The sequence below is a fragment of the Vidua chalybeata genome, chromosome 1 (genome assembly GCF_026979565.1).
Source record: "Vidua chalybeata isolate OUT-0048 chromosome 1, bVidCha1 merged haplotype, whole genome shotgun sequence".
Lineage (NCBI taxonomy): Eukaryota > Metazoa > Chordata > Aves > Passeriformes > Viduidae > Vidua > Vidua chalybeata.
The window spans coordinates 52,145,258-52,169,146 of record NC_071530.1 but is presented as its reverse complement, the minus strand read 5'-3'; the positions used below and the strand labels follow the sequence as shown (position 1 = coordinate 52,169,146).

The window sequence follows — 23,889 nt, the reverse complement described above, 5'->3', positions numbered from 1 at the left end:
TATGATGCTTGCTCCCTTGTTTGCCTCTGGAAATGAGGGGGTAAAAGATGTGGTGTGGTCTGCTCTGCTGTGGTCAGCAAGAACCTGATTTACAAAGCTTTTAAAAATATTGGTGGAGCTGGGAAGGTCTGCAGTCCTGTACTCAAACACCTTGCTATTTTAATGCTTTTCATTATATAGTATTACAGCAGTACATACTTTTGGCACTTAACAAACATCCCGCTCCTATTCTTACTTCCTACTGAAAACCAAAACTGAAAAAAAAAATGCTACCCTAATTCCTCTCAGATGGGGTAAGTTTATTTCAAGTGTCCTTTTTTATACCCTCACAGCACAGCCCCTCCTTCAGAAAAGAAGGACTCTACCCTTCTAAAAGTCAAGTCCCTTTTAAATGTGTCAGATCAACACCTACAGCCCAAGGCTTTAAAGAAAATTAATTACTTTCGAACATCTTGGACACCTGGATTGGTTCCAGAAGTTGGTCCTTGCCCATATGAGCAAAACTGGTTCAGTATCAGCTAAATCTGTTAACACAAATTAGGATCTGGGGAAAAACTAACCTCAAAGACTCGTGACTCTTTAATAAGCACTGGGGAGCAAAACCAGCACAAGACCAACTGGGATTCTGACCTAGAAACATTCTATTATCAGACAGACAAAAAAGGGAAAAAATAATTATGATGGGAACCATTAAAAATAAAAAGAAAGAAAAGAAGTTCCCATAGTACTTGAGGGTTCCTGTTCAGACAGATCCAGCTTGTTAATTTGTGCACAGAGCTGTGCAAGACGGAGAGTGCAAAAGGGCAAAGGAAGTGATGGAACCTGCCACAGTACACATGAAGCATCTGGAGTCAGACCTTTAACTTCATCTGGGGAGTAGCTACTGTTTTATTCATCCACCCTTGGAAAAAGGAAAAGTTATACTGGATGCTCACAAGATTGTTGGACATGAATCAGATTCCCTTCCAAATATGAGTCAGGACAAGAGGAATTTCAGAGAACAGCTGACTGCAATCCATATTTTTGTCCTCAGAACATGTGTGGGAAAGATTTAAAGGAATAAATGTCTCTCTGTTTAATACTTTGAATGTGATTCACTGAATCTTCAGTCCTTCAATAGCTCCTGTTAGGGAAGGCAGGGATTTTTTTTTCATTTTGCAGAGCTATGGCAGAAAAACACAAAACAACTTCACAGGAAGCCAGTACCAGGTCAGGCACTTGATTCCCAGAGACATGGGCTGTTCCCTGTTCCCTGCCCATTCTCTCTCTTAGGCTAAAACATGCCAGACTAGACAGATTTGGCAGAACTCCAGGGCTGTTTCCTACATCAAACCTACCTTTAAATATATGGGGACAAGCTTTCCTTAATGGAGCTACAGCACAGGGCTTTGTCCAGCAAGGAGGTGCGACTGTCCAAGAGCTTGACAAAAGCACAGACCACACCTTTATGTACTGTTGATGGGTGAGATTTTTCAAAATGTTGTGTGCTTTATGTGTGCTCAATAGATGATACCTTTACAGGATCATTGCCTTTAAAAAGATCTTTGAAAATTCAGCATCTGCTTTATAGCATTTTCAAGGCACATTCTCACTAGTAGCTTAGCTTTCAAATAGGGCTGCTAACAACATACACTATTTCTCAGAAAATGGTAATCTTCAAATACTTGTTGTGGGGTATGTTGATTAAACACTAGATTACCAATTTGACAAATGTGGCAAATGGAGACACATAGGTGGGCTGTGATCCATTTCTGTATGTTTATGTTTTGTTTTCCTATCACATGCTACTCAGCTCTGTGGTGGTGGGAATTAGGAAGAATGATGGATACCACTTTTGTACAATATTACTCCTAGGGACCCCTGCTCCCTGCTTAGTGCTACCTATCCATGACTTTTGCAGTTTGTACAATACCAGCACAAACAAAACAGAGCTCCCAGGTTTCACAAGCAGCTCAGGGACTGATTCACTGTATCACTGTGGCTAAAACTATAAAATTTGGGTGCCTCAATTCACACATGCAAAAATAAGTGACTAAACACTTCCTGGTTCCTACTTTGCTGGAAGATACCGATATTTAATGGTTGCAAAGTGCTCTGACAGCCTAAGATGTAATTTTACTTAGGCATGCAATTGCCCACGTGCAGTACATACACTAAGAACACAACAGTGTGTTCCAAACAAAAAAAAAATCAAATATTTTGCAGTCTGGCATAGGGCATGTTGTAGGACTAGCAGAATAATTACAGCAGCTGTAGTTGGCACTTATTAGAAAATTAAAGAAGCTGTTAACAGGTCATTAATAATCTGTGACTACCTGCCTTAATAGTATTCAGTCAACAGGCATGAAGGTGAGGGGGTGGAAGAAACAGTCACACCTTCCTCTAAGCCACTGTAGAAGAACAATACCCTCATTTATCATCACTTTGTAATCTGCTTGTTTACTTCCCTCCTGGTGTCTCTTCCCACTGGCTCTTCTCTCACTGCTGACTCTCACACCAAAGGACTGCAAGGCTCTTGGCCAGGGAAGCAGCCTGCAATAGCCAGTCCCAGGAGAAAGCCATCCCTCTCTGCAGTATCTCAGCCTGGTAGCTGTCTCCCTGCTGTTCAGAGCTGCCTGTAAACACCTCTCCTGAGTGTATTCTCCTACTTTTAAAGACTATTTTGTATGTAAGGTATCCCTGTCCATCTACAGCACATTGGGATTTATTCTCTTGTGTCTTGGTCCATGCTTCACTCATGTAGGCAGATGGCTGGAAGAGAAGGGAAAAGCAACTTGTTCCCTGCTTCTTCAGACAAATACACACTCTCCAGAGCAGACAGATGCCCTAAAGTCAGATTCAGGGCATCAATTAATCTTTTGGGTTCAGCTGTAGAGTATAAAACATTTGCTGGCTCTGGTCTGATGCTTTTTGACATTGTCAGGCCCCCTTCAGTGAACCACTGCCTTGTAACCAACTTGACAGCAAGTATTGTTCTACATTTATTAATACTGCACATGTTATCTTCAAACTGACAGATTCCAAGGCCAGGCATCAGCTGTGCTCAACTCTGACTTAGAAAAAAAGAAAATTCAGACAATAGCAGAGACCTCCTGCTGCTAGTAAGTTAATAAATAAATAAAAACATGCCTTCACCATGCTGCTGCCATATGGCTTTATCCTTTCAATCTCAATTTTGCAGTATTTTTTTATTTTACTTGAAGTCTTAAAATATGAAGTACCTGCTTCCCTGCACCCTCCTCTTTCTTTAGGAAAAGACTTTTGGGTTTTTTTTCCCCTGAGTCTTCTTTTAATTTATTCCTTCCTCTCTCATTTGGATGCAAACCTATATTGCAGAAACTTGAATCTACATAAAAGTTAATTAACTTCAGGAACTGTTTCTCCTCTCTTCTCCTGTTTTTTTTTTTTTTTTTAACTAAAGCCACTATAATTTTTTAAATGTTCAGCTAAATGGGTTATGTTTACTTAGTCAATAAGCTGACGATGCCCATGACAGGACCAGAAGTGTTTGGTTAGCAGCAGGGAGGAAAAAAAATCAATAACTCCAAGCATTTGGCAGCTTTGTGGGCAGGAAATAATTTGTATTCTCTGGTTTAAATCAATGACCTTCTTTTCTTTGCTGTTCCAACAGGAAATTATAAACTCTGTGAACACTATTTGCATAGTGCCTTCTGCAATACACTTGTATATGCCTGGGAAAAACAGTATGTTAACCCTAGCAGTGCTCCTCTGAGCTCCCTGTTAAAGAAACCCAAGTACTTTAGCACAGAGCTTGGCACTTGTATTCATTAGAAGCAGAAATAGTCTAGAGAAAGATGTAAAAAGAGCTCCTCCTCCACTTCCAACAGCACCACTCTGTTTGATAACAGCATTGTCTACTGTTAGTAGTATGAAAAAATGCCTTCTTTGGCATTTTTGGCAATTTTAACTTGGCAATAAGTTGTATTTTCAGACAGAAACTTGCCACTTCTACATTAAAGCTGCATTTGCACCTCTGTATCTTGCTTGTCAGGGTTACCCTAATGTGTCAGGTATTATCTGAAAGTACCGCATTTTTGCTTGAATTCAGTATTACAAAGTTCATGGTTTTGAAAGTTTCAGCCTCCTCGGTGCTGTCCTTTTGCAATGTTCACTTAAGGAAGAAAAAGAAATAGCTCCCTTGTCTTGCCATGCTCATGGGAAGCTGTACCAGGAAGGCAATGGTCCAAGAAAAGGATACAATATTTAACCTGGCACTGAACTTGCCATCCAACTTTTTCAACTGCCCTACCCTGCATTAAGTCCAGTTTGGTTATTTTTTTAACATGTAGGAGAGCTGGCATTCAAGAAGACAAGCTAGTCACAGGAGATGGAGGAGGTGTGTGACCCTTTTTACTGAGTGAACAGTGTGAACACAGTGCAGCCCCAAAGTCTGGGATTCTTGCCTAGGGCCAGAGCTAAGTTTTGCAGCACCAGAAACTGGCACTACATAGCTCCTGGACTTAAGCACCCCTTGATGTGCTTAACTTCATCCTGTGCAGGAGAATGATATGGTAAATCAGTCTGGAGAACGTGATTATAATCCCAGAAACTACCAAGGTCTCAGTTGTCTGCACTGAAATTAAATGCCATTAAATTCAGGCATCCAGATTTCTCTGCTTTGCTTTTGTACATAACAAGCCCTTTCACAGCAGTTCTCAGCATTCCTCCCGTGTTCCCAAAGCCACTGGCACAAAGCTGCAGTCACCAGGTGACACTTGATGTATACCTATTAGTTATATCACAGTTCCCTCTCTGAAACAAAAAGGATGGGAATGTTTCTCAGAGTGTCTGAAGTGGAAGCAATATGCAATTCTTGCTCTCCTGCTTTGTTTCTATTAATTTCCCAAATGTAAAATTGCCTATCCTGACCCTACATGCATTCCACTCCTGCCCCCTCCAAGTTCTACGTGCTTACAGAGGTCTCTTCCAGGTCTCCTGGCTGCTGGAGTGCCCTTTGCAATTCTGAAATTTGCTGCTCCTGACTGAAGGGAGCCAACTGAGAAAATGAACTGCCTCCCTTTCTCCCTGACAAGAGACCAAAGCAGCATGACAGTATCACAGCAGGACTGAGGTCAGAAGGGATCTCTGGAGGTCACTTTGTCCAGTATCCCTGCTCAAACGTGGTTGCCTACAAATGGTTGTCTAGGATGAAGTCCAGACAGCTTTTGAGAATCTCCAAGGATGGACACTCCACAACTTCTCTGGGCTACCTGTGCCAGCTCCTTGTCAACCTCCCAGTGAAAAACCATTTCCTGATGTTCAGACTGCATCTCCTGTGTTTCAGCTTGTGCCCATCACCTCTGGCCCATCCCTGGGAATTGCTGGACAGAACCCGGCTCCATCTTCACGTATTGACATACACTGATGAGCTCATGCTTGCACCTCCTCTACTCTGAATAGTTCCAGAAAGCAGAGGGATAAATCAGGGAATAAATTGGATAAGTATTGTTCAATTTACTTTCCTCTATTGAGATGGTCGTAAGCAAATGTTCCTTTCTCTTCCTGTTGTTTTCCCACTTTCCTTTTTTTCCTCATGCATACATCTTCTAAATGTCATGCTGTCACCTTTTTCCATTGAATATCATGTACCTGGAATCTTTTTAGATCACAACAAGGAATGTTTAATCTGGAAAGGCATGCATATAGAATAGCTCATGTGAGAAATATGAACTGGTTTGGTTAGTTTTAGGCTTTGGACTGATTTATGACTGATTTATGCTTCCATGTGAATAAAACATAATCAGAAACTGTGGAGTGATACTACTGTATATACAAAGAGGAGAACTGCTCCTGTTACTCATGGGAACATATAGGCCATAATCTAATTTTTAGAGGTTGTGAAAGGTGTGCTAAGTGACTAATTCATTTCACTAATATCTGACAAGCCACTTTCATAATGGGAAAAATTACCTTCCTAGATAATTTGGTTTTTAACAACTTATCATATTGTTATTCTCCTAAGAGTGCATATTTTCCACTATGCAAAAACTAGCATGGAATAAAAATGCTGATAGACTAAAAACCTGCATTTAGCTTTAAAACAGAAGTTTGTGGGTTGTTGGTTTTTTAGTATGTGTAAACTATGGTCCGTGATATTTTTGCTCAGAAGATAACCATGTGTTTCATGTGGCTTCTGTTTACTAAAAGGAAAATAAACTAGATTACACCACAGGAAAAGGAGATTTGATGTTTCAATGTTCAAGAGTGCTCAGATGGAAATTCAGCTCCATAACCCTTTACTGAATTTAGGACATGGATTTTTCAGTTGTCTCTGTTCTTAAATATACTCTTGTATTCATACTGAATTGAATGGGATTTGCTATAGAAGTAAAAAGGAAGATTTTCTCTCTTTTGAGTTTAAAACCAGGTAATGACTTTTCTGACTTCAGTAGAATAATTCTTTATTTATATCACTATAAGCACGGGCAAAGTCAGATTAGGAATGTATCTGAAAGTGACAGTGTTTAGATGCATATTTAATCTTTGTTAAATCAAGCATTTGCAATAAAATGCACTATATACTGCTCTTACTGTTCTTCTGGTAAATGCATTGTGAAACTGTTTGTGGTAGCTTTCTCTGACCTTTTTTATTTTAGTAACGAGGACCCACAGTATCCAAAATGTTATTCTCCTCATGTGAAGCCTGTGTAAACCCAGTCCCATCTCCAAAATGGCAGAATTGGCTGACAGACCTAAAATTTACCAGTTTGGCTCCTCTACCCAAGTGTGGCACAGACGAGAGGCAATACTTCCTTTGCTGTCCTGGATATCTGGATCCATTAGACACACCCTCAAGCGTCTTATTTGTTCTTTTTCATTGGCCATTTCTTTCTAACAGGCCATTCTCCTCCACCCAGGACAAGCAGCTAGGGGAGCAAATGGTTGAAAAGTCTTGGAAGTTCCTATAAGCATGGGATTTTCCCCTGGGCGTGTTTTGTCTGGGTTCCTTTACAATGCAGAGGTTTTACTGGAAGAAAAAACTGGCCCTACAAGGTCTGGCTACTTTGCTGAGAGATGAATACTGGTTAGCATACATAATTTCCAGTACTGGTGGGGAAAGTAAGAAGAAATCAGCCAGTCATTTTGAGCTTATGCAACAATCTGCACTCCTCTGTGGTTTTTTTTCAGAATCTGCTTGTTAACTATGATGCAGTATGTGCCATTTGTGCTTTAGGGGACTAAGAGTCTAAGCCAGTTTATTGGTGAAAGCAACTACTTTCTCATTAAATGTTAATGGCAATGTTTTGATTAGTCCCAGGGTTCTGGGAGGAGTTAAGTCTTTTCTTCAATAACCAGCAGTTACAGATGCAGCAAGTGTTAATAACCTCATAGGAAGCAAACTAGGTAGGCATACATTCCATCACCCAGAAAATGGATCTCATGTAGCTTTTTGAGGGACGGTTCACACTTTAAACCAAAAAAGTATTTGATTTTTAATATGGCTGTTTTTTAATTTGGCTGTTTGCAGCACCCAAAGTTGCAGTCCCACGATGCTGTTTCTCATTTCTCTCAGACCTGATGTTTAATGTGCTCCCTGCAATACAATGTAGCTTAAAATGTCATCTGGTTGAGAAGTGGAGAGGTGAAGAAATTCAAACAGGAACAGCAACTGTTCTCACACTTTTAGCAACTGTGCTCAAATGTCAAAAGAATAAACATTTTAAATATTTTCATACCTGACATGAGCTTTTAAAGCCCCAAATGGACTTTTATAGGGAAACAAGAGTATGTATGTGGGTTATGTGGGAATGGAAAAGGGCTTCACGTGCAAGTGTGGCATGAGAGTTTTCAGCCAGCTGCTCTGCTCCTCCTACCCCATCACTGCTGCCATCAAGTCTTAGCTGGGGTAAACTTTTCTGTTGAGTATTGTAAAATGCAGGCGAACCCAATGGGAAGAAATATTGATGTCTAACTCTAGTTCAGAAGGTTGAATGATTTCTTTATTATAACTATGCTATAATACATTAATATACTATATAAAGGAAGATACTAAAACTACATACCTACTTTTCTAACTACCATATCTAACTAACAACTTGTGACCCTGTTCTCAAGAGTCCAGACACAGGTGGATCTGATTGGCCATCAGGCTCAAACAATCCTCACCAGAATCCAATCAAGCAATCACCCCAGGTAAACAATTCTCCAAACACATTCCACATAGGAAAAACAAGAAGCAGAAATAGAAATTGTTTTCTCTTTCTTTCTCTCTGTACACCTCTATGAAAAATTCTGAGAGAGAGAGAAATGTACTTACCACAGTTGAGCTCAGCAAACGACAAGGAAAACCCAAAATGAGGCTTTTGAATGGTTTCTCTTTAGTGATACAGTAACCTTAAGAGATACTTCAGGGATACTATATCCCACTTGAAGGTATGGGTTTGGGTTTTTTTTTTTGTTTTAAAGGTTACTTTTGAAAGGTCTCTTTAGCTATATTGTAACCTTTCTGGATACTGTGTCTTTAGGAATAACACTTGTCACTTTGCTAGGTAATAAGTATAATCCTCGGATTTTTTACCTCAGTAAAAAAAAAAAGGTAGACTGAATAAGACCACTTATTCTCATAAGTAACCAGTCAGTTTAGATGTCTGCTGCACTTTGCATTTTAGGAAATAAATTGCAGCTGCACAAAGAAATCTAGAACCTTTGTCATGACCAAGAAGCATGTCTGTTTTTTGCAGTGGGCAAGGCTTTTCCAGTAGATCTACTGCAGTTTGCCAGCCTCAGCACTGCTGTAACTCAGGAAGCTCTTGACATGCAGCCCAACTTCAGCACAGCACTAGGGGGTACTAATAAGACACCGTTTACTGTAGTTTTAGCACAACAGGGAGAGATAGGGCAATATTAGTGACCTCTGCACATCATTGTGCTCTAGTGATCTTTTCCTCTGACTTCCTTTCAAACAGTTGTATGATAGGCTGATAACCATATTTCAAACTCAGTCATGCTTGATGTAGCCTTGACTTACGTTATTTGGATTGAAGGTCAGTATCTGTAGCTTGATTTTCAGGCAGCTGAGGAAGCAGGGAGCGCTATTTGTCCTGTAAAACACTCAGCATTAACAACAGGCCTTTTGGTGCCACTCCTCTAAAACTGTGGCTCAAGATTGCTATCACTCAGCCTCAAAATGGCTAGAAAGCCCTCCTGACAGCTCTTATGCAGACTCCACCTAAAACAAAAGAGAAAATGCAGGAGTGGGTACATATCAGAGACAGGGGAAGAATATTCAAACATTCCTAAGGATTCAACATGGTCACTCAATCTCCCATTCCAAGACATCTAGCACTGTCAGTCAGTCCTACTGCCTTAGTTTTCCTTATAACCAGTTTATAGTAAAGAGAGAAGTTGGTACATGATATTTTGACAAGACAGCAGTGCCATCAAAAACATTAAGGATCTCCTGCAGCCTTCTCAAGCCTTATTCATAAAAACCTTATGAAAATAACCACACACTCTTTTGCATAAAACCATGCTTGCTGGCTGCCTGAATGGTGCTAACAGTATTTGTAAAAAGCAGGTAACAGACCGTGTATGTCAGCCCCATAACTAAATGTAATTTTCATAACAGACATTCTTCCTATACAGTTCTTCCTCTGTTTGTAATGATGAATAACAGTCCATGAGCTAGGATTTCTTGTTTGGCACTTTATCCAACTTTTATGAATTAACCTACCTGAAAATGGCACTTCTAATGACACTTTGTGTGTATCAGTCTTTGCACATGCAGTATTTTGCTCTATAATTACCAGGAGGAAAAAAATAGAGGAAACAGTGATTTTTAAGGTTTCAGTCTGCAACCAAGACCTTAAAATTTGTAAGCTGTGTAAGAAGTGGGATAGGAACATCTCCAGATCTGGGCCTTCTGGAGTCTCCAAGGCTGACACAGAGCATAGTTCCCTGCAGCCTTTCCCCTGCAGACATCTACATGTTCTCCAATATCCAGCCACGTGCTGCCACAAAATTCTAACATTTTCATTATCTCAGAGACCCTGTGTGTGTCTCTGTCAGGTCTGTTATAACAGAGAGGGAGGTTCCCAAATTTTAGGTATACAGATGTGGATATGCACAGAACACGTGTGTTGAGAACAGTCATTTATGCAGGAAACCAGGCTGAAATATGAGCAAGTCAGTCAATAAAAAGTTGGGCAATTCTCAAGACAGCAGTTAAAAGATTGATAAACATTGGCAAAAGTCTATGAATGGGACTGAGCACTTGCTACAGAACTGTGTACCGTGGCATCTCATCAGCAGCCTCTTGAGTACTGCCAGCCTGTATTGGTTAATCTTAGAGTATCACCAAGAACAGCCTCAACAGAAATGAGGCTTTCATTCTATGGTCACTCAGCCTTAATTAAAAGGACACTTTTCAATTAAACTTCAATGACATCTTCTGAAAAGAAGTTTTACACCGACTATATTTCTTCCGGACAAAACAGTCTGCTCAGCTGTATTCCCAGCTGTACATTCTGTTTCTCCCAGCTTGTTGGCATCCACAGCTATTTAGAAAGAAACTTCGTTATGTCAACTGCTAGGATTTTCTACAGTACATATTACATCACCTTTCCTGAGAAACTTGTTTGAGCAGATCCCTTTTCTTACTTTCTTGTTTTATAATGTCCTTCACATTCCTCTTTCAATATTTGTTGTTCTCTCTGTGGAAGCTCAGTTGCTGGCATTTTAAGAAAAGGTTACATAGCAAAAAGGTCACTAATAGAGTTTTTTCCTCCCTGCCCCATACTCCTGGAGAGAAGCTCTCTGTGTGTGGCACCTGTAGAGAAAGCTTTAGAGAAAGTTTTCTTTAAGAAAAACCTACAGTATTCACTGCCAGATTCAGAACAAGAAAATAAATTTGGAGCATAAATTACCTTGGCCATTTTAATTCTAAAGGTGAAGAAATAAGGAGAAGAAAGAGCAAGAGACAAAACCAAATTACGCTGTGGTGCAAGTAAAAAGCGAGATCCCAAAATTTCATCCTCATCCCTGATACTTGGGTGACTGTGCCTCTGATAAATTTGTTCTTGTGCCTCTGCTTACTTCTTGTTGAGCTTGGTCCTTATGAAACAGCCTTGGAAATCAACAGTTATACATCTTTCAAAATGTCCCCTACATAAAGATATACCAGTTGAAGTTTTGTCTGGAGACAGCTGAAGGTGTTGGGAGCCTTCAATTCTGGTCCAAAGCCTTCAAAGTAGGCAAGGTAAGAACGAAGTGTGTTAAGTCTGGGGACAGGATTTGGAATAAGCTGGGAATGAAGCATAGGAAAAAAGAAAAGATAGACATTTCTAATCTTAGGTGTATAAATGTGGGTGGCTTAATGCTCACTAGTGGGAATACATGCACACAAACGTGTGAGTTGGCATGGGAGATGGCTGTTTGCTGTTTATTGATGCAGGCTCTTGTACAGTCCCTCCTTGCAGCACGGGGTGTGTGCAGAGGACACATACAGTCTGGTGTAGAACTTCCACTCAAAAACATGGTAAGGATGCTTATTTTGGTTACTGTTAAGTGGCTGAACATGAAGTTGGGAGGTATCTTTTATCCAAATGCAGCTCTTTCTTCTAAAAACAGTGGTTCCCACATGATCTTCTTGAATAGTTTGAGTTTTTCTATATAAACAATGGAGAAGGAAATCTAATTTCCAGTCTAGGAAAGAAACACAGCTAAGTGAATGATGTTAGTAAGGGCAAGCCTATTATCTCTGCCTGTTTGAGAACCCACTGAGTTGAACAATATCTTTTCATCAGCTGCAGTAGTCTTTATTACACTCCATTTGAATGATCTGTTTAGGATTAAACATGTCTTGAAAGACACACTGCTTTTAATACCAAAGCATTTTCCATTCCTTTTGCTTAATTTAAGCAAAATGCTGAATGATCTGTGTCATGTTTAACATGAAGTGTAACTGAAGCACCCTGCATCCAGCAGAAGTGCTTTGTAGACTTGTGTTTTTTAAGAGATCTCTGAAAAATCAACATTAAAAAACACAAGCAAGCTATTTTGAACAAGCAGACATAAATTTAGTACAAACAAGCCCTCATCTTTACTGGAAAACCTTTAAAGAGGTCATAAAGACAAACAAACAAAACAAATCAAAACCACTATGCTTCAACAGCAAAATCATCTAAAATTTAGCTTAATCCTTTTAGGATCAGGAGTCTGGACAGATAACTAAAGCAATGGATAATAAAAAATAGCCAAGCACTGGTATCCAGTTAATGTATCAGCATACTGATGATGGTATATAAACAATGCTAAAAGAACAGGAAAATTATTAAAGCAGAAGACAATACTTCATTTACTGTTCTGCTGGAATTCCTGCTTAGGAAGTCACTAATGCACATTCATTATGAATACTAGAAGTGAGTACAGGCAGGAACTTGCCTGTTACCCCAATGAGTATGACTAGTGCTGAATGAGTCTTTTACTAATCTTTTTTAGAGCCTGAACTTTACTTCCAGAAAGGCAAGATTATTCTCAAGGTTCCATTTTTCCACTTAAACACAGAATCAGACACATGGAGTTCTTCCAAGAGGTCTTTGGGTTTTGGTTTCTTCTGAGCAAAAAGAATATCAGAGTAACAAAGCCCAAAGAACCTGCTTTGAACTTGGTTAGCCAACCTACCAGCTGTATGTTGGTATGGGAATTTTATTCTCTTTTCTGGAAGAAAGAAAAGAAGAGTCAAAAAAAAAAAAAAAAAAAAAAAAAAAAAAAAAAAAAATCTTGTTCTAGTTGATCTGTTCAGGATTTTGTCACTGGCCTTTGCTAGACCAGGAAAGACTTCTGTGTATGAAAAACAGCACCCCTCCCATGGTACAGCAGGACCTCAATGCCCCTTTTTAAAAAATCACTCACAAGACTACAAGTGCTTTCCCAATTTTCCTGTCTTAGGAGTCTCAGGTGAAGAGATAGCTGCATCATGCCAACCTATTGGGAAACATTAGACATGAGGTGTGTCTTCCAAAGGGCCTGAATCAGGACTGCAATGCCCAAATCAGATGCCTAAAGTACTGAGGCAGTCTCAATCCAGACTACCCTTTCCCCTTCCTGAAAAGCTGAAGTTGCTGATTTTCCCAACTTGCCTTTTCAGTTGCTACTGATTTCTGTTAGAAAGAGGTGATACAGCAACTTAGTTTTTACAGCACCAAAAAATGCTGCAATGAAAGATTCATCTAATGGTACTGAGGAGCATTTCTGTCACATACAGAAGTTCTATGTAGGATGGGCTGCTGTCACAGGTAAATCCAGCTGGCTTAGTAACCAACTGGAAGCTATGGCTCCTACAGAGAAAAGGCAGACTCATGACAAACCAAGAGATGTGACATAAGAAGGGAACTTCTCCTTCCATTTTTACACCTTCCTCCCTTCATATTTTATTCCTTGTCCTCCCACTCTCTTGCAAAAATCCAAAATTGTCATGTAACAGCTACAGACCACACCAAAGACTTGTGTCCTCTCTCTCTATCTCTGTATGAGTTAATCATTCCCAGCAAGCTTTCTGGGGTGATGAGTCAGTAACGTAAAGAAATTACAGATTAGATATGATACTTATTTTTCTCTGCTTTTTTTAAGCACAGCTGTCACTCCCACCTGAAAGAATGGAGGAAGGGGTAATCAAATGCACTATAGCTGGGAGCTCTAAAGATAACACCTCCAAACTCTGCAGCTTTCTGTAAAAGGCTTGCAGTTTTTGTATTCATTTTGCTGTATGTTTACTCAGCAACACTGTTTTAGAAGTTTCAACATTCATCTTTAAACATTAATTACCAAGGCATGATTGCTTCAAAAATCCACTGCCCCAGGCCAGGGCCTAGGAAGTAGAAAATGTAATTTCAGAAAGCGATGAGAACAAATGCTGAGCCTTTTAATTGCAGGTTGGTACAAATGACTAACAGTAAAGCAAAGCTCATTTTGGATGAATTTGTTGTTCTGCACATCAAATTCAAAACTTAGCAGTGAGTTGCCTGGGGTTTGTTCTTTCCCACTATTCTCTTTGTAAAAGTCAAGAAACAGATGAATTTTTGAGAAGTAGAGGAAGTACTTTTCTAAAAATATAGTAAAAATTATTTACAAGAGAGAAAGAGAGAGAGGAAGAAAGCAAGAAAGAAAGAAAAGCAGGGAGAAAGACTAAATGATACATGCAAAGTCAGGCAATAGTTGCAACAGTCATTGGACAATTGCTGTGCTCTTCTGGAACTTCATTTCAGCTTGAAGGATGCAGTGACTCTCAGCATCTATCTCCATCTCCCTCAGTACTGCTGAAGTTTACCTGGAATCACCAACAGTCTAACAATGGATCGGGCCTGCTTCATCATGTGTGGCAACATAAGATTAAATGCTTCTGTGACTCAACATTGCCACATCAGATGTCCCAGCCTGATGCCAGCAGAACCACTGTAATAGCAATGGCATCTTCATCTCCACCCTTCTGGCCTTGTTGCTGGCAGAATGGGGACAGCCCTCTGTGAGCACCTTTGCAGGGCATCAGAGGCATTTATTTTCACACAGAGGTAGAGAACTTGTTCATTCTAGCCCCACACTGCCACACCTGATGGAAAACACATCTCATGGGAGATGTGACTCAAAGCCTGATGGGTCTGAGGCTGGTTTCCTCCATGACCATAGGACAGACCATACAAGCAGGCTCTGTGATGGTCCTGAAGTTGCATTTATGCACCAAAGTCTGGAGGCCAAAGAAACTACAAATTGTGATAATCATCTTTTTAATGCTCATCTTCCCTGGAAAACTCCAGTTCTGCTTCTGGGTGTTCTCAGAAGCACTTCTGGCCTTATTGCACTGCACAGCTTGTGCCTGCCTCCCTGGGATTGAGAGATGTCATGCCACTTCACTACCACAAGGGCCTGAATCACTAGGTATACCAAAAATCTGCCTAACCCTTCATGTTTCATCCAGAGAAGAGGAGAGAAGGTGTTCATGATGATGATCAGTGCAGCCCACCTCCTCTCCCAGTTGCTCTTAACAGTTTTGTACTGGAAGATTTTCCCCTGTGACCTGGGAGATCTGCTTTCAACACACTCTGAGTACCTTTTCTTGCTCATTCAGTATGCACCCTTCTGTAAAATGGGAAACAAAAGACCTCCTTCATCTCATGGCTATTCTCACCAGGCCTGTACTGCAGACCCTTATCCACAGGCCAGTTTTTGCAGGATGGCTCATGACCACTCTGTTAAGAGTTTGGTCCCTACTGAGTGGACTGGCTGCAGCCATGCTTCACAGTGCTCAACTCACATCTCTTCTCATGACCCTGTAGCTAGCAGTTGTATTCTCTTCTCATGACCGTAGTTAACAGTTAGTATTTTCTGTTCATGGGTTTGGTGAGTTTTTTCAGTTCAAAGTATGAAGAGTACTAATAGGTGTATGCTACAAGCAATCAGATCTGTGCTGTGTCAAAAAACTATAAGGCCAGAAAAAAAAAAACATTGTGTGCTCTAGAAAAAGGATGGGTGACGGCACGAATTACACTAGTGCCTGACCTTGGATAATGATGAAGCACTGTCCTTGCTGAAGGAAACACATTTGGTGTCTTCCACATCTATCCTACCTGTTTGAAGCAAACCTTGGAGTGCTCTACACAGCTGACTACATTCGCATTTCCCATTGGGGATCCCAATGGATTTGCTCCAGAGGAGTGCTCTGACACTGATGGGTGTCAGGCATACTGACCATGGGTAGTATGAATGACCAGGAAACCCATTGCTGGAGAAGAACAGAAGTGCACCAAGTTCAGCCACAGCATTTTTAAGCAATAGCTGTTCTACTTTGACAGGGTCCATGAAGTTCAGGAGAGGTCTCTCACTCTCCCAGACAGAGCACCAAGCAGAACATCAAACCCAAGTGAAACACAGCAATGTACAGTAGCCCTCAGTTGGTGTGTAAATTGATCAGTAAGGAAAGATGACACACATTTTCCACTGCTCTCTCACACTTTAAGATAATCAAGATGAGTAGTGAATTTGTAGGGTGATGTCTGGAAGTATGCAGGAGAACACCAGGACTTGCAGTGTCTCCCATCCTCCTCTCCTTCCCCAGAAATCCAGTGGCCAGTTTCAGCTCTGTTTTATCACAGGTATGCCTCAGAGACTGAGATGAGCCTCCTGTGGCTCTGCCCTTTTGAATGTCACTGCTGCTCTATGGAAACCCAGCTGCCACTATGTTTTCCTGACTGCCTCTAAAATGATTGTCAAGGACAGAAAATATTAATTAAATTTTAAGTAATAAATTGAATACTGTGGGGTTAATTATAGCTATTTATAGGGAGTGTATGGGATTTGGAGGGCCTACCTTCTTGTGTTTTTGCACAAAGTGTTGCCTCTTCCTTTAAGCTCTAATTAGCTAGTTTTTTTCTTTTTAATAGCCAGCCTTCAGATGACTGCTCAGTAGCTCCCATTTTGTTCCTTATCAGCAGCCCTCCAGCACAACTGCTACAGAAGAGAAGCAGCCCTGCAGTTTGCCTTGAAGGGAGCAGGTGATAAAGAATCTATCAGAAGTGGTGTAAACCAACAAAATGAATTAAAAAAAAAAAAAAAAGAAAGAAACCAAGAGTCCCAACCCCTAAACTATGTTAAACAAGGAAACTATATAAGAAACCAAGAACATGGGAAGAAATAAGAAGGAACATCAGAAGCTGCTGCAAGGTCAAAAATGTTCTCTCTGTATGCAGCCCTCTTGTCCAGCTGCATATTCTGCCTTCCTGCATATGCAGAATGCCAAAAGCCATCAATAGCAGATAAGCACCTGGGAAAAAGCAAGCTGTTCCAGCACAATCTCAACTGTGAAACTTGAAATAATTTCTCCTCTTCTCCTTATTTTCAACATAGACCTTTCCTCCCTAATGCTAAAACCTCTTCAAAATTTAAATGGACCCTATTACCCGTAATTCTAGCTACTCAGTTTATACTTCTAAAGAAAAGGGTCCTTTCAGAACACTGTTAAAGTGAAGGCATACAGTAACACACTGTGCCCAGATATGAGGCGTTTATTCCAGACATCTTTTCAATCTCATGCCACTAGATGAAAACTAATAGTGCCAAAGAACCAGCACAGAAGAGAGCTTTGACAGTTTGGAGATATTTTGGGCTTTGTTTTGTTGGTTTTTTTTTGCAAAAGTGACCAACATGTTCAGTAGGCAGACCACTGCTTTCCCTCAAGTATCTGCTCCTGCCTGCTAAATGTTCGCAACTGGACTGCTGCCATGGAGGGAGCAGAGGGCAGTGGCTGGAAGATGAGGGCTGGCACAAGCACTGCAACCAGTAGCTGGCTTGGTGCCTGCCTTCTCCTTCCTACCACAGCAGTTGGCTCCAAGTGGTAGGCACAGGAGACTGGTTTGGGCTCCTCCTGAGATGAGACAGGGTGAAGGGAAGAGGGAAGAAAATATGTTGGTTTTTTTTTTATTTTATAACCAAAAGCAATAATGCTAGTAAGGGAAAATGGGAATTGACTTGCCAACATGGAGAGCAGGGTATCTCCAAAATTTCACATGGAACCCCGTGGTTTCTGAGGTTGGAACACCATTGCCTAAATTAGGAAAACTATCTTCCATCTCAAGAAAGGAAACATAATAGCCAGAATCACTCTTGCAGAAAGTCTGACTTCTCAAGCATGCTCCAAAACTTTATCTACTCTCCTTTGTAGCAGAACAGCTTCACTGCCCAGGGATGCTGAGCTGAGAGCCCTCCAGCACTAAGGTGTCTCCTTTTCAGCTTTGGCTGAAAGTGTCAGATCACAGTGCAAAACCCCTGCTCCAGGTCTACCTTTCACATTCACAGAGATTTCCCCAAAACAGAGAAAACAAAGTATTGTCTCTTCTTCGAGTATTTAGAGTTGTGACACCTGAGAAATGCTTGCCAGCATGTGTAACAACACATCTGTTGCAAGACATAGTTTTATTGTTGAAATAGAGAAAAGCCTGTCTGGAGACACCGTGCAGGGCTGCTATTTTTTTTTTTTAACTAATTTTGTAATGAGGAGGTAAAGATCCCGCAGCTTAGAGCTTCTGCTCCAGCCAGGACTTAGCTGCTTATTCAAAGTCCCAAGATCTCAGTCACACTGATGACTGGTCACCCCCCAAGCCTGTCACCCGTGGGCTCAGAGGCCTGCAGCCAGGCAATGAGAGCACCGGCTTTGTTACAAGCTTAAAGGGCTGAGAACCTTTAAGGAGGCTGAGACCCCGGATTAGCGAGGGTGTTTCCAAACAGGGCGGCGGTGCCCGCCCGGCTGGGCCGGACAAGCAAGAGATGCCGGCAGGCTCGGGCTGCCGGTGCCATCTTCTGGATACACGCGCAAGCGTTATTCACCTTCTCCTTCGGATGAAAGAACACTACGGAAAGTGGCTTCATTTCACTCCCTAGTCCTGCTTTTCTGGGTTTCTACCCGCCTCTCTTTGAATGCCTCAGTCATGTAGCACATGACTGAGGGGGAGCAGCCCTAACAAGGTGGCAGCAGCAGAATCCAAGCCGGCTGCACAGTGCATCCCGCCTCCTGTGGGAAAGTATGTACCACAGGCTCACAAAAATATTCCCAGCCTTTAGCATTTCATTTTTGTCAAGCATTTCTGTGAAACAGCCAAGCCTGGCAGAAGTAGACACAAGACTCATTTAAGAAACACCTGTGCATTTTAGGGATGAAAAGCAGGGGTATGTAAGGGCACCCAGGTTAATGCCAGAAGCGCCATCTCAGGGGCTCAGAGTATTTATCTGAGCAAGGACCAGCCTGTGGAGAGGGTCTGACTTGCCTTGGTGGCTGATTAGCTTTAGAGGCCATGTACGAGTGCAGATATGAAATCCTGCCATTTATGCCAACAGCACTTGTGTTGTCACAGAGAACTGTGCCCTTTAACATCCAAAACACAAACTGTTTGTTGTTACACCACAGGCATTTCTGAAAGCAAGGCCAAGGTTAGAGAGGCCACCTCATTCTGAAACAATCCAAAATTATATATCATATGTACAGCAGCTGCAGTTCTTTCTATTTCTTATAGCTGTGGAGTGGGACTTGACCTCTGTCTTCCAAGAGGCAAATTGGATACATACACCCAACACAGTCCTCAAAAGTAGCTTGCAGAATAAGCTTGGGAACAACTTCTGGTGCAGAGAAGATGTCTCCAAGGAATGGTTTAAAGACTACAATTAGGAGTGGTAGGCCAGAAAAAAAGCTGTGAGGTTGGAAAAAAATTACTGAACCAGTAGAAAGCAAAGAGGAGCCAAAAGCAGAGCTATGGGGACAGTCAGGAAGCAAGCAGCAATAAAAAGCTGCAGGCTGCAGAGTGCAGTGCTTTTGCACTAAGATGAAACTCAAGAAATATGGACTTTGAAGCTGTCAAATGCTTGCAGCAGCTGCAAGCATGCAGCATATAAAACAAAGGGCCTCAATTTAGTGGCAGCTTTTTTAGGGATTACCATAACATGAGACAGTGGCAATAGAGGCAATGGGCCTTATGAAATGTACACATAATAAAATGCAGTCTAAAATGGAAATTTGAATGATCTAAGTATTATACAAATGCTGATGCACTTCTTTCTATATTGCAAATGACACCTGTTTCCATTTCAGTGGACAGGGCTCAAAAGTAATGTGGAGTCAGGCTGAAGGACCCATAAAGCACATGTGCAGCAACAGTAAGGCAATATATTTATTTCAGAATGAAATATTTTTAAATTGCATTTATTGTTAAATATGCACATAGCAATATGATAAATGCCACCTGTGTGGCAATTAATGCCAGACTGCAGCTTTGATATTACCACGTTGCTGTTATGTAACCCAGTTTCAGATGCTGACCCATCCAGGTTGCCAGTTTTCACAGCTGGACTCTATCTGAGTTTAGCTACTGCACAGCAGCCCCAAATATATGTACTGTTACTGCTTGTTTGTGCAATGGCTTCATTCAATTTCATTTAATGTAGATTTATTAAATATGGTAATAAGCTATCTTCCACAACAGTGTAATCAGAGTAACTGATGATAACAGCAGTTTATTCATGTCAAGGCATCTAATTCCTACTGCTGTTAAGTCTCAGTTTCCATAGCCCTCCAGGACATGGAAGGATAAGGACAAATCCTGCCTGAAGTAAGTTTCATCACAATCTGGGATTCTGAGCCCTGCAGAAAGGGATTTATAGATGCAGTTCTTTCTAGGACTGCTATATACTGTTGCATGATTTATAACAAAAGGCATCACCAAAGTACTTCTACTCTCACTGAGAACCATGTCTATTTATAAATTTTATTATTTCTGGTCTGTACTGATTTTAAAGGCATCTTTAGTATGCAAGCAGCTGTTTAATGCATTTTGACCCCAAAGCAGGGAATTTGCACAAGTATTCCCACTAGAATGTTTGTCCTTTCGTGTCCCTGCATTAGGGCTCTGTTTGAAATCTGTCCATGTCCCTAATCTCCCTGGGGAGCATTCCCTGAATATTCAATGCTAGTCCAGAGTCTATAACAAAAGAGGGAGGAGGAAAAAAAAAACTGAAAGAGAGACAGAGAATAGTGTTTATGCATAAAATTCAAGACCCTTTTCAAATAAAAAAACATATTCACACACAAAAGCACCTCCACCACAGAGCCTGGCATTTCCACAGCAAAGATCTGACAGCACATGCAGTTTTTCAAGTTAACTAATTTACAATTAGGGCATCAGACATCTGAGCTCCATACGCACTCATTCAGGCAGCCAAGGCCATAAATAAAATAGAAAAGAATATTCCTATCCTAACATAGATTTTATAGAGATATGTTGAAGGCTTAGCAGATGGGTTTTGCTGTCTCAGCTTTTACCTGTGTAACAAAATAAATGTGTAAAGCTGCTTACTGGCTTCTTCAGTTCAAGACTTTGCATTTACTCCCATATGCTCCCATGAAGATATAGCTAATTTAAACAATAAGTAAAATCCTACTCCTCGGGAAAGCTGATGGCAAAACTCCCACTGGCTCCAGCAGGCTCTGAGTGTTGCTCAACATAAATGCAATTGGCTGAACTTGTATGATAGCATAACCAATACTATAACTGAATTTATATTCTTCAATCTACAGATTTGCCACCTTAAGGCCACTCCTGGTTCTGCTTTCGTCCCATGGTCCTGTGGAAGAACAAAACCAATGACACAGCTACTGTCAACTGTCAACTAGGGTTGCTGCAGCCTCAGCCCAGGCTACCAACCAGCTCTCTCCCACAGAGAGGTGAGAAACCCTCTCTTGAATTAGGACAAGATATCAAAACATTTTGTCCTATCACTAACTTTGTGTTGCTCAATCTACATGGTGCTCTAACAGAGCAGAAAACTGGAATCACAAATTTGAAAAGATGGCATATCACATAGCAAACATTTCTGAGTTTCAGAAAAATTTGCCAGTTGAAAGATATCATCATCATCACCCCCCACACAGATACATCATCATCATCCTCATCATCATCATTCAGTCTAGCTTTTATAAACATCTGAGCATTCTTTTGCAGCCAGTGTGCTGTTTGGGCAGATGGCGTGGAAATTTTACAGTCCATTTCATCCCTGATGTCTACACACAATGCTCACTGTTAATAATGGGATAAATACACAGATACACAGATGAACATATATGTGTATACAGACATGCCAAGAGAAGAAAACATTTCTGACATGTTCTTATAAGGGAATTAAATTGATGAAGGCAGATTTCTGAGCTCTGCACATGCTAGAAGTGCATCCTCAAAACTGTGTATTTGGCTGACTTTAGGAAACATTGTGCACTGTGAGCAACTGTGAACATCTGAGGATGGGGCAATGACAGGGAGAGGAATACACAGTCTGGGACCAAGGCCTGCATCAGGAGGAAGCAACAGGGGCAACTCCAGACTTGAGAGGTAGAACAGGCAGTGCAGGGAACAGGCACCAAGGAAGTTACTGGACTAATGCATAGCTTGCATGGTATCCATGGTTGGATATGTCCTACCAGAGCTATTTTTAAGAGACAGCACTTGACTCAAGCAGTTCTTGCAAACTAGGCTCTGCTTGTCTCTCTATGCTTTGGCTCAGTCCCTACCCACAGTCCCCATCCCTTTTGTCTCTCAGGACCACTCCCAGAGAGGGCACCACTGATTCCAGTCACAGCACTGCTTTATAATACAGCTCAGGGAAAGACAGAGGAGGAAGAAGAGAACAAATGATGGTTGATGATTGATGACTCAGACTAACTAGAGAATGTGCTTAAAGCAAGTTTGTTTCACCAATGGCAGTGCTTTGCTGTTTGCTTTACCCCTTCCAGACTAGGTCATCTCAATTCCTTTTCTCCATTTAATGGTGACATAAATAAATAGCCAGGAAGAAGCTGTCTCACCTATCATAAAAATACAGGATGCACCAATCATAGGAGTCTACTGTTCAAGTCATGACCTCCACATTTAAGAATCTGCTGGTCTGTAATTCTGAAGAACAGATTTATTAGCAAAATTCTGGTTTTATAAGCTGCAAATCAAGACACAGCTTCCTTCAACATTGTACCAGATTTCTGCATCATGAGCCCTGTAGTGCATGAGATTTTGCTTTAGAAATAAAATTGCTTACTCAACTGCAGAACACTTCAGTCTTCTTTTCCTACAACTACTGCTTAGTCTTAAACCAGAACTAAACAGCTCTGGAATTATACATGCACTTAAAGTCCTCTTAGTATCTACCAGATTCAGTATAAACACATAATGATGAGTTTCTAAGTCTGATATCTGCTCAATTAGCAGCATTTTCAGTATCTGGCTACTTTGCAACACTTGGCAGCTAAGTAAAGCAGGTCTAGCACACAGTCAGACATGGATTTTTTTTTGTTTTGGGGGGTGGCAGTACTAGAGGTTCCCCCAATATCCCTTATTTCAAAGCAGAAAAAAAACAACAATGGCCAGCTCTGTACCAAACCACAGGTCAACAGATTTCAACGGTCCAAGGTTAAAATTGGCCTCCAGATAGCTGCAGAGACTTATCCCATAGGTATTAAACAGGAAACTTTTAAACCTTAAAAATAGTTACAGTTATGAGACTTACCCTTGTAAAGCGATTTTCATCACGTACATGAAGACTAGAAGCTTTCCTCCTTTAAAATGTTTGTGTCTGACACTTTCCCTCAAGCACAGCAAGTGTGTGTTTTTCTCTCTTGCACAGGCTGTGGGTTGAGTTTTGTTTTGCTATTCTTTTGTCTTTCACAAATCAAGCTGTCAGCAGTACAGGAAGTAATTCTGTAACTGGAACACGTAAGAGCTCTGTTCTGAGACTGCATTGCTGCCCCCAGTAAAGTCACCCTTGGAAACAAGAGCACTTGAGAATATCTTAGCACACAGTGAAAGGTTTTTTTTGCTATGGTTTATTTAGCTGAAAAGGAAAAACATAATTCAAGGAAAAAGCTCCAGAGCTTAGAGATACTACAAGTATGCAGTCTCTCCCGAGCTTCCTGCTACTGCAGGCCACAACCTCTAAAAAGCACTGTGTTTGAATATCCATTTCTGTGGGGACAATGCTTTTGAGCTGGGAGGTAAACCTAGTTTTCTTGGACTGATATGAAAACTAAACAATAATACGTGCTCCTCTTCTACTACACAAACACTCCCAAAACTAAGGGACTCCCAATACCAAAGGGCCACACTGTGTACTGCTGACTGCCACATGAATTGCTTTAGCCTGCTATTAACTTCTTCCTCTGCTCCTTTATGACTGCCCCATTTCATAGCTGCTAGGTATTCTCTCCACATGTCTAGGCTTCAACCCCAGCAGATCCATCTCATCTCTCCCCAGATGCCACATCTAGCCACCACGGCCCAGGTGGCCCAGTTTACCTAATCTCAATCTCCTGCGGGGCCCTGGAGCCTATCTCCACCATCAGATGCACTGTGC

General features: G+C 41.1%; 1 protein-coding gene across 3 annotated transcripts in view; it reads right to left on the bottom strand.

The window, feature by feature from the left end:
- LOC128783441 (uncharacterized) overlaps positions 1–23,889 on the bottom strand; it is a 53,135-nt gene that overhangs the window by 14,698 nt on the left and 14,548 nt on the right. For 2 of the 3 annotated variants that reach the window (XM_053934137.1, XM_053934145.1), the window contains exon 3: positions 8,990–9,062. In XM_053934137.1, the coding sequence (XP_053790112.1) occupies positions 8,990–9,062 (73 nt within the window). Of the gene's footprint in view, positions 1–8,989; positions 9,063–23,046; positions 23,192–23,889 lie in introns of those variants that run through there. The other variant, XM_053934151.1, reaches the window with a different exon arrangement.